The 15,317-nt window shown below is 44.1% G+C and overlaps 1 protein-coding gene across 33 annotated transcripts in view; it reads right to left on the bottom strand.

Moving 5' to 3' along the window:
* Positions 1-15,317, bottom strand: part of MADD (MAP kinase activating death domain) — a 132,969-nt gene that overhangs the window by 30,612 nt on the left and 87,040 nt on the right. For all 33 annotated transcript variants that reach the window (XM_030559839.1, XM_030559853.1, XM_030559858.1 and 30 more), the window contains 2 exons: positions 6,389-6,494; positions 5,599-5,709 (listed from right to left, as the gene is read on the bottom strand). In XM_030559839.1, coding sequence (XP_030415699.1) covers positions 5,599-5,709; positions 6,389-6,494 — 217 coding nt within the window. The remainder of the gene's footprint in view (positions 1-5,598; positions 5,710-6,388; positions 6,495-15,317) is intronic.

A 15,317-nucleotide genomic window follows, 5' to 3' on the forward strand; every position in this document is an offset into this window, starting at 1 on the left:
TGTACTGACTTTGCTAGTGTTTTTATGTAGCCTGTGGTAAAACTAGGCAAATATCGAGATGAGTTGATATACCCCCTGGGATACACATAATCCTGTTTGAGAACCACTGATCTAGTCCCTGGCCCAGGGAACAGTGTAGGACAAGTCCCTTCAATACATTTTGGTTGAAACTAAAGTAAAGAACAATTACCAGACACAGATGAACAGGATATGTTGGGGAAGAGTCAATATGACTTTTGTAAAAGGAAATCATGCCTCACCCATCTATCAGACTTCTTTGAGGGTGTCAACAAGCATCTGCACAAAGGTGATCCAATGGATCCCTCACCAAAGGTTCTTAAGCAAAGAAGGCAGTCATGGGATAAGAGAAAAGGTCCTCTAAAGGATCAGTAACTGATTAAAGGGTAGAAAACGAAGGGTAGGAATAAATGGTCAGTTTTCAGAATGGAGAATGGTAAATAGAGATGTCCTTCAGGGATCTATACTGAGACCAGTGCCATTCAACATACTCATAAATTATCTGAAAAAGTGGGTAAACAGTGAGGTGACAACATTTGCAGATAATATAAAATAACTCAAGATAGTTTAGTCCAAAGCAAACTGCGAAGAGTTAAAAATAGATCCCATAAAACTGGGTGAGTGGGAAACTAAATTATGGATGAAATTCAATGTTGCATGCTGGAAAAAATAGCCCCAACTATACATATAAAATGATGGGGGTATAAATTAACTTTTATCACTCAAGAAAACAATCTTGGAGTCATTGCAGATAGTTCTCTGAAAACACCCGCTCAATGTGCAACAGCAGTCAAAAAATGTAACAGATTATTAGGAACCATTAGGAAAGGGATAGATAATAGAAAATATCATAATGCTACTATATAAATCATGGTATGCCCACACCTGGAATACTGCATGTAGTTCTGGTCACTACAGCTCAAAAAACTATTTATTAGAATTGGAAAAGTACAAAGAAGTGAACAAAAATGATGCAGGGTATGGAACAGCTGCCGTATGAGGAGAGATTAAAAAGATTGGGACTGCTCGGCCTAGAAAATAGATGACTAATGGGGGATATGGTAGAGGCCTATAAAATAAAAATGGTGTGGAGAAAGTGAATAAGGAAGTGTTATTCAGTCCTTCACAAGAACCAGGGGTCACCAAATTAAATTAATAGTCAACAGGTTTAAAACAAATGTTCACACAACACACGGTCAACTTGTGGAACTCATTGCCAGGAAATGCTGTGAAGGCCAAAAGTATAACTGAATTCAAAAAGGGATTAGATAAGTTCGTGGAGGATAGGTCCATCAGTGGCTGTTAGCCAAGAAGGTCACAGACACAACCACATGCTCTGAGTGTCCCTAAACCTCTGACTGCCAGAAGCTGGTACTGGAAAATAGGAGGATGGATCACTTGATTGTTGCCCTGTTCTGTTCATTCCCTATGAAGCAGCTGGCATTAGCTACTACTGGAAGACAGGATACTGGGTCAGATGGACCATTGGTCTGATCCGGTATGGCTGTTCTTATATTTGTACTGTATTTGCCAAGTCTTGTTTTAAATGTCTCAAGTGATGGCATTTCCACCCTTGCTCTTATAAGAGAGAGTCTAACAGCTCACCGTATCAAAATTCTGATAATCGTAACTTTCCTCTTTCTTGATTTTACCCAAATTAGGATACTATAATCACTTAACATTTATATAGCATTATCACTCCTACAGCTATCAGATCACTCTAAGCCAGAGATTCCCATGCTGTCATCTCTAGCCAGCATCCTGGCTAGTCACAGAGTTAGGCAGCTACATGATGCTGCTGGCTCTGCCTCCTCGTGCATGGCTCCAGCCAAAATGCCTCCAAGTATAAACTGGAGCTGTCACTGAAGTCTTCTGCTCATTAAGTGGAGCTACTGTCTGCATCACAACACAGGAGCTGCCACCAGAAAGAGCTAACAGGAGCCACAGAAATTGTCACCACAAGGAGCCCAATAGGAGCCACTGACTGCTTGATGCCACCAGAGTCACTGATAAGGGAGAGCCAGAGCCAGCCCGCTGATGGCAGAGGGAAATGGGTCAATTGCCCAGGGGCCCTGCAATTTAAAAGGGCCTGGGCAGATGGGATGGTTACGTGTTTTTTTTTAATTAAAAATTAAGATTAAAAAAAGAAATCTGGTTTCCTCTGCTGCTCTGTACCGAGCACCATCTCTCACTGTAACAGTAACAGTTTGCCAGGGTGCTCCTGCACCCTGCTAGTCTAGCAGAGCAACAGCAGCCTGGGAACCGTGAAGCTTGCTGCATCTTCTGTCTGCTTGAGAGCTGCTGTGCCAGCTCTCCAGTTGCGGGCCTGAGGACGGGAGAATTTAAAGAGGAACAAGCTTCCTCTGCGCTACCTGATTTCCTCCCCCAGGGCTGCAGCTCCTTGCCAAGCACAAGCCATAAGTTCAACCACCCAATTGGGCAGCCCTAAGTTTGCCCCCGGTTGCTGCCGCTAGCATTGGCTGAGGAGCCTCTATCATGAGCACAGGATGAGAGGCTACCTCCACCGCTCAGCCAAGAAATGAGGTGCGGTATTTCCCTCTGCCTTCGCCCCTGGCTGCCTCCTTGGAGATCTCCCACTAGATGTGGCACACTATGCCTGCCGTCTCTTCATTGCTCCAGGTGTTGATGTCCAACAGTACCAGCAGCGCAAGTCTTGTATTGCATATTTTAAACTTTGTTGGTCATATTCAGTTACATCTTGTATATCAGTTTTTTCCTCGTCTTTAGATTACACATGAATCATGAGTAGGTGTTTAATTAGCCTACTTGATACTTCAGGTGTTTTCATACTTTGTGGTTCTTTAAATGTTTTATATATTAATTTAATTACAAAATGTATTTATTTAATTTAAATTCAAAATAAGTTCTACATCTTATATTTAGGCTCACAATTTTTTTAATACTGGTGCTATAAAGGGAAAAAAGTTAAATAGATCAAGCAATGCCACAATTTATACACAGCGGGTTCTAATATGCTATCGACAGAATAAAACGTAGTGTCGTAAATCTCAGTTGTCCCTTTCTAGGGGGGCCACTGACTGTCTGCCCTGGTGCCTGGAATTGCTGTCAGTGGGCCTGGCCACAGCTGCTGAAGCTGTTGCTGACGGAGAGCCATCCAGGGGTCGCCTAGGGACACCACCACCAGGCTTGCCACCAAGAGATTCACTGATGTCAGAATGAATCTGCAGAGATCCTGAAACAATAGCTCAGAGGTACAAACAAGCCTCACGTCAACTGGGTCCACAAAGACTCCACAATTCCGCAGGAAAAGAACGTGACATTCTCCCAAAGTGTCATGAAATTCAGGAATCCTTCCCACCCTACCCACTTAACAGTCACAATTTTGCAGCAGCCAGAGAGAGGTTTGTTGTTTTTTTTTTTTGCTTTTTGTTTTCCTGCCTTCTTGTCCCTCCATGCAATTTCCTCATTTTACAGCTTTCACCAAAAGGAGCAGTTAAAACTGGAGTACAGTGCATGGTCCCTGCACTGCTTCACTGAGCCACAACTAGAGCCCATCATTTTGGAGCCAGGCAAACAAGGTTTCCTGCAGAACAATGCAGCGGCAAAGTCCCAGGAAGATATGGAGACTGAAGTTAGATCTCAGCTCCCCACTTCTCTGGCACATAGGAAGATAGAACTAGAAGGTTGTCCCAGTGGCCTAGCCTAGAACACTGTGAAAGCCAAGGCTCAGGGAAGAGAGCTGGACCCGCTAGAAAGCTGAGAGAGAGAAAGAGAGAGACACACACACACACACACACACACACACACACACACACACACCCCAACCAATTCAGTGAGTATTTTCAATTAGGTGCCATAGTTGTCTGTGTTTGTGTGCAGGTATGGGGATGGGAATGAAGGATATTTCATGGCAATGGAATGAATTAACATTGCCATGGAACTTGGTTCCATTCTACTGCAGAATCCATAAGGCTTTGCATATATGGAGCCAGGCTGAGGAGGTACTTTTTGGGGAATCTGGGCCAAAGGAAGAGGGAGGTGGAGAGATGTGGGAGGAGGCGGCAGTCATAGCAGGACCGCTAAATGAGAGGAAGTGGCAGTACAAGTGGGGAGACTGCTTCGGGAGGGAAAAAGAGGAAGCAGGAACTGAGCTGTGGGAAGGGTGGAGGCGGTAAGGAGGATATTAGAGCAGGGCCTATGTGTGGAAATGGCAGGAGAGAGCATCAAGCATGAAGAAGGCTGGAAAAGGATGGTGGAGACGAGAGGCCAGGTAGCCTGAGGGAACAATAGATTTTTTGGATTGTTTTGTTTTTTGATGTGGGGAGGGAGAGAAAGAAGTTAATTTTAATGCGGGGGAATGATTTTGACTGGGGGTATAACGTAAGAGTTGAGAAATCATTTGGAATTGTTTGAGTGTGTGGAAAACAGATTTGTAAAAAAATTATTGTAGGAGAAATTTATTTTGAATGCTGGACTGGGAAGAATGAATTGGAAGCAGGGAGGAGGGGGCAAAGGGACCAACTGACAGAGTTCATAGAAGCTGATTAAAACTCTCCACCCTAAAAACTCAATATAGAATCTGAAAGTAAAGGAGAACTGCATGACACTGTGGGATGGGAGGAGTATGGTTATTTTGAGATGTAGGAGGAACTGATTTGGAGGGGGGAAACTAATTTGATTGTATGGGTCTGCATAAAGCTTTTCCATGCAAGCAGTTACAGTAGTTGTAGTCAGTTGGTATGTGACTGCAAATCCACATATGACTGGGAGTTGGCTCAAGAAGTGGCCCCACTATTAAGTAGCAGTAAAAACTCTGAAAGTTTGGGGATCCCTGTCATAGAACAATTCCTCTTAATTAATTTTTATTTTTTATTTTTAAAATAGTTGTAGAATTATGTCCTTTCCCTTCCAACTAGCAGTGTTTAGGCAAGCTATTCTAGCCTATTCAGATTCCTATACTGCATCTGTCACTGTGTTGTTCGAGAACCAAGATAGCTGCTCTTAAGCTTTACTCCAAAGTCAATCCCTCCACTTCCCTGATCATTTCTCTCTTCTTTTAGGAATTCCCTCCAATTTGTTCATAAATTAACCCTCAATACCAGGAAAATATAGATTGCTGTTAACATTATTGTATCAAGTTACTGTTAGTCTTTTAAATAACACATAGCATACAACAGCTATATTGGGAGAAAATTAACATCGCACAATGATGCACGTAAGTCAGGAATGAGAAAGCCAATGCTGACCACGTGTACCTTGTGTGCATGTATTCTTATGGTACAGTTTTTAATTATGTAATTACATACTATACCCTGAAATCACACCACCTGTAACCTTAGATATATATTTACTAATTCCTGCAGACTCACTATATATTAAATATCTACAGTATATTTATAACAGACTTGTCAGATAAGTTTTATTTTCTCAGAAAATCAGTTTGCATTTTAATTGAAAATATTTCAAGTCAAGCAAGCCAATATCCTGGCTACTCAAGAGCTCCAGAGGCCCTGGAGTGAACTGGGGACTAATCCCTCTTTTGTCTCTCTTCCCAGGAAAGGGCAGGGATATGATGTCATGAATTTTTTCTTTACTCACTAGGTTAGCCACTCTGTCTAGTAACTCATTTATTTGCTGGCTCTGCACCAATCCAATGTGCGATTTCCCCATCAAACGACGCACCTTCTTCTTAATGTCATTCTTGTTCACCTAGGAAGCAAGTACAGGACCAGGTTATTTACCTTTCCCTAATCACGGACAAAATATCCAGACATCTTGGTGTACGTTGCCGAAGGGGATAGAAGAACTGATCTCCTTACTCACTGTTTGCTCTACTGTCAGCTGTCAATTTCTCCAGACAAAGGAATAGAGTAAGCTACTGTTTAATCAGATAAGTTCTCTTCAGAAACTGGAATAGGTGCTGATGAATAGGACAAGTAAAGAGAAACCACAGGGATGGATCACCATGTATCCCATGCAATCCTTCTGTGAGGAAAGGGAATGCAATTTTTCTTCCACATTTAGAGGGGTGGGAGTGGAAGACAATGTCACTAAATGATGTTACTCCTATTCAACGGCATTTAGTATAGAAGCATTGTGAAAAATGGCCAGCAGGACACCATGTGCACATTACACACTATGTCACTGTGGTGAAAGTGAACATGGGTCTCACAGGGCCGTTTAAGGCATGAATACTAAGGGTAAATTCATGATGTAATATAGCAATCTAGCCACCTGATTCTCATTAACACCAGTCGAGAGTGCGTGCAGCTTAATTCTTGTGACTGCTCTGAAAATGACCCTACCTTCACATACAGTTGTGCCTGGCCACACAACACCACAAATAGGAATGTCTTGTGCCTAGAAAAGGGAAGGAGCAGAGTATCACCTTCATCATAAGCATGTAGACAAGCATGTTGTACAGTAGTGTAGCCAGTAGGCGGTCTTCGTCATCCTCCAAGCGCTTTCGGTCATGTTCTCCCAGGGATAAGTACCTATGAGAAGAACCAGTTGTGAAACAGAGCCGGGGAGTCTTTCATCCAACTCACTGCAGCAGTGAAGGAGGACAAAGCATTGTCTATAGGAGACAGAAGCAAAGGAATCAGAGCACAGAGTGGTAAATGGACATTTCTGAGTAGGAAATTTTCTCGGCAGGGTGCGCCAATCATCTATTAAAAAGGGTCATCATATCTTTCCTCACCACTAAAAACATTAAATTACTAAACTATTAAAAATTATTTACATTTTGTTTCATAAGTTCAAAGAAAAAGAAGATCAAAGAGGATTCCGACTCAGGGCACACAGCGGTAAGAAGGAACTGGAGAGGCATTTGTTTACACTGCCCTTTATACTCTCAGTTTGTAGCATGAGGGAGAATCAACGGACATTGCTTACTAAAAGATTTCTGGACTTGGGCACCAGATGTACGTGGGTGCCCATGTACAGAATACTCATAGGGAGCTTCATTCAAAGGAGGATCATCTGTTTCCCCAACAGGCCCAGGAAGCAGGTTCTCTTCATGATCTGCGAGGCCAATCCAAGGAGGTACGAGAAGGAATATAGAGGGAAAATCTAACAAACATCTTAGATGTCTGTATACTAATGCAAGAAGTATGGGGAACAAACAGGAAGAACTAGAAACACTACTGAATTATCACAATTACTACATAACTAGCATCACAAAGAGTTGGTGGGATAATTCATGTGACTAGAATATTGGTACAGAAGCATGCAGCTTGTTCAGGAAGGATGGGCAGAGGAAAAAGGGAGATGTTTTCTTTTATCAAAGATGTATACACTAGCACTGAGGTCAAGATAGAAGGTGGGAGGAAGACTTATTTAAAGTCTCTGGGTAAGGGGTAAAAAAGCAAAGGTGATGTCATAATAGAGGTCTACTATAGACCAACTAACCAGTAAGAAGAGGTGAATGGGTTTTTTTTGAACAACTAACAAAATCATCCAAAGTATAGGACTTGATGGTGCTGGGAGATTTCAACTACCCAGACATCTGTTGGGAAAATAATAAAGCAGGGCACAGATCAAACAAATTATTGGAATTCATTGCAGATACCTTTTTATTACAGAAGGTAGAGAAAGTGACTAGGAGAGAGGCTGTTCTCGATTTGATTCTGACAATTAGGGAGGAACTGGTTCAAAATTTGAAGGTGGAAGACAGCTTGGGTGAAAGTGATCAAGAAATGATAGAGTTCATGATTCTAAGGAATGGTAGGAGGGAAAACAGCAGGATAAAGACTATGGACTTCAAGAAGGCAGACTTTAGCAAAAAACTCAAAGAACTGGTCGATAAGATCCTAAAAGGTAAAAAGATCCTAAAAGATAAGTTCCTAAAAGGTAAAAAAAAAAAAAAAAAAAAAAAAAAAAAAAAAAAAAAAAAAGAGTTCAGGAGAGTTGGCAGTTTTTTAAAAGGGACATTATTAAGAGCACAAGAGCAAAACAATCCCAATGAATAGAAAAGAAAAAGTATGTAAGAGACCACTCTGGCTTAACCAGGAAATCTTCAACAGCCTGAAACTCAAGAGAGAGTCATATAAAAATTGGAAATTAAGTCAAATTATGAAAGATAAATATAAAAGAAAACAACACAAGCATGTAGGTTAGTCAGTGTGATTGGACTGACTAACATCAATGCAAATGAGGTAGTATCTGAGGCCAAAATAGGGAAAGAACAAGTTAAGAATTACCTAGACCAGGTCTATACTACAGAACTATATTGGTTTAACAACATCATTCAGGGGTGTGAACAATCCATACCCTTGAGCAACATAGTTATACAACATAACCCCCCACGTAGACAGCTCTATGTCGATGGGAGAGCTTCTTCCATTGACACAGCTATTGCCTCTTGGGGAGGTGGATTAACTGTTCCGACGGACAAAGATCTCCCATCGTCACAGTAGCACTACAGTGGCGCCACTGTAGTGCTGTATGTGAAGACAGGCCCTTAGACAAGTTAGATGTCTTCAAGTCAGTGGGACCTGATGAAATACATCCTGGAATACTTAAGGAACTGTATGAAGAAATCTCTGAGCCTTTAGCAACGATCTTTGAGAACTCATGAAGGACAGAAGAGAAAAGGGCAAATATAGTACCAATCTATAAAAAGAAAAATAAGGACAACCCAGAGAATTATAGACCAGTCAGCTTAACTTCAGTACCCGGAAAATATTGAGGTAGACAAACTATCAATTTGTAAGCATTTAGAAGATAATAAAATGACAAAACAACAGTGAGCATGGATTTGTCAAGAACTAAACATGTCAAACCAGCCTAATAATCATCTTTGACAGGGTAACAAGCCTTCTAGAGAGAGGGGAAGCAGTTGATATGATAGATCTTGATTTCAGTGAGGCTTTTGACACTGTCTCACATGATCTTCTCATAAGCAAACTAGGGAAACATAGCCTAGACGAAGCTACTATAAGGTGGGTGCAAACTGGATGGAAAACTGTACTCTGTACATGTCAATGATTCACAGTCATGCTGGAAGAGCATATCGAGTGTGGTTCCACAAGGATCTGTCCTGGGTCCAGTTCTATTCAGTATCTTTATAAATATGATTTGGATAATGGCACAGAGTACATTTATAAAGTTTGCAGACGATGCAACCCCTCCCAGCTTGGAGGACAGAATTAGAATTCAAAATGGTCTTGACAGATCAGAGAAGTGGTCTGAAACAAATAGGAGGCAATTCAGTAAGGGTAACTGCAAAATACTACGCTCAGCAAGGAACAATCAATTGCACAAATATAAAATAGGAAATGACTGCCTAGGAAGGAGTACTACAGAAAAGGACGGGCGGGTTGGGGAAGCAGAGTACAGTGAATTGAATATGAATCAACAACATAATACTGTTGCAAAAAAAGCAAACATCATTCTGGGATGTATTAGCAGGACTGTTTTAAGCAAGATACAAAAAGTAATTCTTCCACTCTACTCAGCACTGTTAAAGTATCAACAGGAGTACTGCATCCAGTTCAGGGCAACACACCTTGGGAAAGAAATAGACAAACTGGAGAAAGCCCAGAGGATAGCTAAAAAAATTATTAAAGGTCTAGAAAATAAGATCTACGAGGGAAGATTGAAAAACTTGGGTTTGTTTAGTCTGGAGAACAGAAAACTGAGCGAGGACATAATAGTCTTCAATTACATAAAAGGTTGCAATAAAGAAGAGGGTGATAAATTGTTGTCTTTATCCAATGAGAACAGAACAAGTAGTAATAGGCTTAAATTGCAGCAAGGGAGATTTAGGTTAAACTTTAGAAGAACTTCTTAACTGTAAAGATAGGTAAGCACTAGAACAAATTACCTAGGGAGGTTGTGGAATCTCAGTCATTGGAGGTTTTTAAGAACAGATTAGACAGACACCAGCCAGGGATGGTCTAGAGATAATACTTAGACCTGCCTCAGTGCAAGGGACAACTAGAAGACCTGTGGAGGTCCCTTTTGGTCCTACATTTCTGTGATTCTATGATTTCCTATTTTCCCCAGCTGCAACTGCTTGATGGCCATCACATGGTCACAGTTGTGCAAGTCAGCTCACTACAATAGTAACCCCTCTAGAATTGCTTCCCCTTGTTCTGCAGCTGCATAGAGCCTGTACAGGAAGTGGTTACTTTTCAAGCCTAGGGCCCTCACTTCTCCCACACCCCTGCCTAGTGAAACAGCTGCTCTTCAAACTTTGTGGCTCCTTTTCATTCCCCACCTCGTAAAATAGCCCCTATTTTGGTCTTCAGCCCACAGACTGGTGGCTAAGTGTGAGTGGCTGACTGGCTGGTGAGGCGAGGGCCCGAGAGTGGAGAACAGAACTTGAGGAGTTGAGAAAAACAAGACTGAAGGAATACAAGACAAGCAGAAGGAGGGGTGACAGATTAAAGGTGGGGTGGCTCTAATGGGTGGCAGAGTCAACAAATGCCCATTGGTGTTGAGCAGGGGTGGGCGAACTTTTTGGGCTGAGGGCCACATCTGGGTGGGGAAATTGTGTGCAGGGCTGGGGCAGGGGGTTGGGGTGCGGGCGGCAGTGCGGGATGTGGGAGGGGGTGCGGTGTGCTGGAAGGTGCTCAGGGCAAGGGAGTGGGCAGAAGTGAGGTGTGGCGTGTATGAGGGGGCTCAGAAGGGGGTTGGGGTGCAGGAGGGGTGCAGACTGTGGTACGGGGCTCAGGGCAGGGGTTTGGGTGCAGGAGGGCTGTGGGGTGCAGCAGGGGGCTGGGATGCACAGGTGTGCAGGCAGGGGGCTTAAGGCAGGGAGCTGGGGGTTGGTGTGCAGGCGGGGTTTGGGCTCCAGCCCAATGCCGCTTACCTAAAGCGGCTTCAGGGTGGCAGTGGCGTGCACTGGGGCTGTGGTTCCCTGTTCCCAGCCAATGGGAGCTGCAGGGGGCGATGCCTGGAGCCCTCTGCCCCCCCGCCCAGGGAAGTGGTGCTGGCTGCTTCTGAGAGCAGCACGGGGCCCGCGGCGCCCCAGGGGGAAATCCTGCGGGCTGGATCCAAAGCCCTGACAGGCCGGATTCAGCCCATAGTTTGCCCACTCCTGGTGTAGAGTATGCAAAGTGCACCCGCTAAACTAGCCGTTTGCATTCTTTCCTCTGCAGTGGGGGGCTTTGGGCAGCTTGGAGCTTGAACAGCCTTCTGCTCCCATCCACATCTGATTGAGTACTAATGAGAGCAGGAGAAAGCACGGCTGGCTGTTTGCAGGAGGGGAGGAGGGAGTAGTAAAACTAAAGCTAGGGAGACAGAATACATTTATTAACTTAAAAAAATTAAGTTACTGACAAAATGCTACAACAAATGAGCATGCACATAGGATTGCCATACACAAACAGCTTTAGAGCAGTCCACAAAATATACGGCAACCCAGGGGTCGGCAACCTTTCAGAAGTGGTGTGCCGAGTCTTCATTTATTCACTCTGATTTAAGGTTTCACGTACCTGTAATATATTTTAATATTTTTAGAAGGTCTCTTTCTATAAGTCTATATTATATAACTAAACTATTGTTGTATGTAAAGTAAATAAGGTTTAAATGCTGATCTTACGCCACCAGCCTGCTCAGCTTGCTGCCAGCCTGTGGTTCTGTTTACCTAGGCCAGCAGTGGGCTGAGCAGGGCCTGCGGCTGGGACCCCAGACCTTGGGGGGATTCAGGGGTCAGGGCAGAGGACTAGAGGGTGTGGGGGGTATAGGGCACAAGGCTGGGTGTGTGCGAGGGTCAGGGCAGAGGGCTGAGCGTGTGGGGGGGGTTCAAGGGTCAGGGCAGAGGGCTGAGCATGTGGGGGGGTGCAGGGCAGAAGGCTGAGCGTGTGTGTGGGGGGGGGTCAGGGCAGAGGGCTGGGGTGCTCGGCTCATGGCAGGGGGCTGGAAGGGATGTGCACCCTGTTCCACTCCCTTCCCCAGGGCCCCATCCCTACCTCTCTCTGCCTTCTCTACGGAGCTGCATGCACGCTGCCGCTCTTCCCTCTCCCCTTCGCTAGGGCCATCAGCTGACTGGCGCAGGAAAGCACCATGCTGGGGGAAGAAGCAGGGGAGGGGGGAAGCTTGGCTGCAGCAGGACCAAGCTTCTGCCTCCTGCCCTCGCAGGGGAAAGCAGTGGACGAGGGGGCTGTGGGGTTGGGGGCAGGGACCATGGCAGCATGCCACTCAAAAATCAGCTTGCCTGCCGTGTTTGGCATGTGTGCCGTAGGTTGCTGACCCCTGTGGTAACTCATCTGTAACTGTTGTTCTGTGAGATGCAATGCAGAAGTATGCCCCATGCACCAGAGTCAGAGGACTTTGCCTAGCAGTACCCATAGGAGTGGCGCTCATGCCCTGCACCCCAGCCCCTTCCCTGGCCATATAAGGGCAGCACCATCCTTCAGTTTCTCTGCACCAAAGCTCAGAGGCACAGACTCGGATGCAGAGTGGGTTGTGGAATACACATCTACATCACATCTCAAAGTAAAACAGTCATAGGTAGTTAACCATTTTTTCTGCTTCGAGTAGACGCAGCCATGTATTCTCCTTAGGTGACTTGCAAGCAGTACTCGTAGGAGGTGGAGTTTGGAGTCTATGTGCACAAGGACTGCAGGATTGCTTCCCAAAGTTTTCATCTGATCTAGTTGCGGTAATAAAGGCATCATGGTCTGTAAAAGTATGCACAGAGGACCAAGTGGCAGCCCTGCAAATGTCCAATATAGGCATGTCACTTAGAATGCCATTGACATTGCGTGGGCTCTCCTGGAAGGGGCTCGTACCCTTTGAGGAGGCACAGCCCAGGTTACTTCCTACGCAGTCATGACACAGGAAATTATCCACAAGGCACTGTCTGTGAAGCCACCACTTGCCCCTTCATTTCTTTTGCATATGAAATAAATACATGAGACGAGGAGCAGAAAGGTTTGGTCCTATCCAGATGAAAAACTAAACACTGCCTGCCATTCCACATGTGAAGACGTTGCTTCTCTGGAATTAAATGCGGCTTAGGGAGGAACACTGGTAAATATATAGCTTGGTTCAAGTGAAACTGGAAAACCACTTTGGATAAAAAGTTACGATGTGGCCACGCATGCAGTTTTCTAAAGACAAAGTAACTATAAGGGGGCTCCACCATCAAAGCTTTTAACTCACCCACCCTCCTTGCAGACATTATCTCCACAAGGAAGGCAGTTTTCTGACACAGAAGAGAGAAACAGGAAGTTTTCAGAGGCTTGAACAAAGGTTCCATAAAAGCTGCTAAGACAGTATTAAGGTCCCACAAAGGAAATGGCTCTTTAACAAGTAGACAGAGATGAGTGACTCCTTTCAAGAACCTCATTGCCATGGGCTTTGAACACAACAACTTCCCATGGATGTGCAGATGAAACACAAAAATTGTCACCAGGTGGACTCTCAAAGAACTAAGTGCAAGACCAAAAGAATGAAGGTATAAACAGATAGTCCAAGATGTCCTGCATACCAGTTAAATTCAGCTGAACTCCCCAGGCTAACGACCACATCGAGAAATGATTCTACTTGGCTGAACAGGTTGCTCTGGTGGAGGGCTTTCTAATATTGAGTGAGACTTGCTGGACCACCTCTGAACATCTCTCCTCCTCCTCATCTAACCATGCAGCATCTGTGCTGTGAGATGCAGGGAGTTGAGTGTGTCATAAACAGATAGCTAAGGGTTAATGTCTCTTACACCTGGAAAGAAGTAATCTGAAACACCTGACCAGAGGACCAATCAGGAAACAAGACTTTTTCAAATCTGGGTGGAGGGTTTTTTGTGTGTGAGTCCTTTGTTCTTGGTCTTCTGCCTGTACTCTCTCGGCTATGAGAAGTGATTTTTTCTGTCTCCTGCCTTTCTAATCTTCTGTTTCCCAGTTGTAAGTACAAAAGATCAGATAGTGATTTATGTGGTTTTTTTTGTATTTACATGTCTATAGTTGCTGGAGTGCTTTGAATTGTATTCTTTTTGAATAAGGCTGTTTATTCAATATTCTTTTAAGCAAATAACCCTGTATTTGTCACCTTAATACAGAAAGACCATTTTTATGTATTTTTCTTTCTTTTTATATAAAGCTTTCTTTTAAGACCTGTTGGAGTTTTTCTTTAGTGGGGAACTCCAGGGAATTGAGTCTGCAGCTCACCAGGGAACTGGTGGGAGGAAGAAGTCAGGGGGAAATCTGTGTGTGTTAGATTTACTAGCCTGACTTTGCATTCCCTCTGGGTGAAGAGGGAAGTGCTTGTGTTTCCAGGACTGGAAATAGAGAGGGTGGACTCCCTCTGTTTAGATTCACGGAGTTTGCTTCTGTGTATCTCTCCAGGAACCCCTGGAGGGGGGGGAAGGGAAAAGGTTTATTTCCCTTTATTGTGAGACTCAAGGGATTTGGGTCTTGGGGTCCCCAGGGAAGGTTTTTGGGGGGACCAGAGTGCCCCAAAACACTCTAATTTTTTGGGTGGTGGCAGCTTTACCAGGTCCAAGCTGGTAACTAAGCTTGGAGGTTTTCATGCTAACCCCCATATTTTGGACGCTTAGGTCCAAATCTGGGACTAGGTTATGATATGGTGTGCAGCGTTGTAGGAAAGATAGAATCCAGAAGCCAGTAGGAATATTATATTTTTCTTTTCTCTGCTAGGGGCTTTTAAGCAGAGAGGAACGGTTTGGTTTTAAAAGGAACCAGAGAGATTTTTTTTTTCTGCTCTCTCTGGCAGTTTTTGGCTTGCATATTAAGCAAGGAACCATTAAGAGACTATTAAGGGTCTTTTGTCACACAATAGCACTCCCATTAGGAGGCAAATACCAGCACTATATACATGCAAATAAAGTGGTTTTTCTGGTTTACTTTACATTGAAAGTAGCTAGAGGAAGAAAGGGAAAAAGGCACTGTTGCTAGGCAGACCCCAGGAGGCAACAGAGAACCTGCAGTTCAGACAACAAACACCGGAGGGCACCCCAACACAAGAAAACAAGATGTCACAAAAACCAGATGCAGTACAGCTCGAGGCAATGGAAAAACAGATAGAACTGCTCAGAACACAGATGGCCAGAGATGAGGCAACTCACAAACAAGAGATGGAAAGGCTACAAAAACAAGAAGAAGCCAAAAATGCAGCCCACCACAGAAAACTACAAGAAGAAGAGGTAGCCTACCGTCGGGAAATGGAAAAACAAGAAAAAGAAACTGAAGAGAAGGAAAAACAGAGAAAACATGAACTGGACTTAGCGCAAGCTGGGCTGAATGCGCCAGCCAATCCTAACAACCCTTCGCCAATTATGGTTCTACATCACAGGAAATTTCCCACCTACAAGGCAAGTGATGACACCGAGGCCTTCTTGGAAAATTTTGAAA

The sequence above is a fragment of the Gopherus evgoodei genome, chromosome 4, assembly GCF_007399415.2.
Source record: "Gopherus evgoodei ecotype Sinaloan lineage chromosome 4, rGopEvg1_v1.p, whole genome shotgun sequence".
Taxonomy (NCBI): domain Eukaryota; kingdom Metazoa; phylum Chordata; order Testudines; family Testudinidae; genus Gopherus; species Gopherus evgoodei.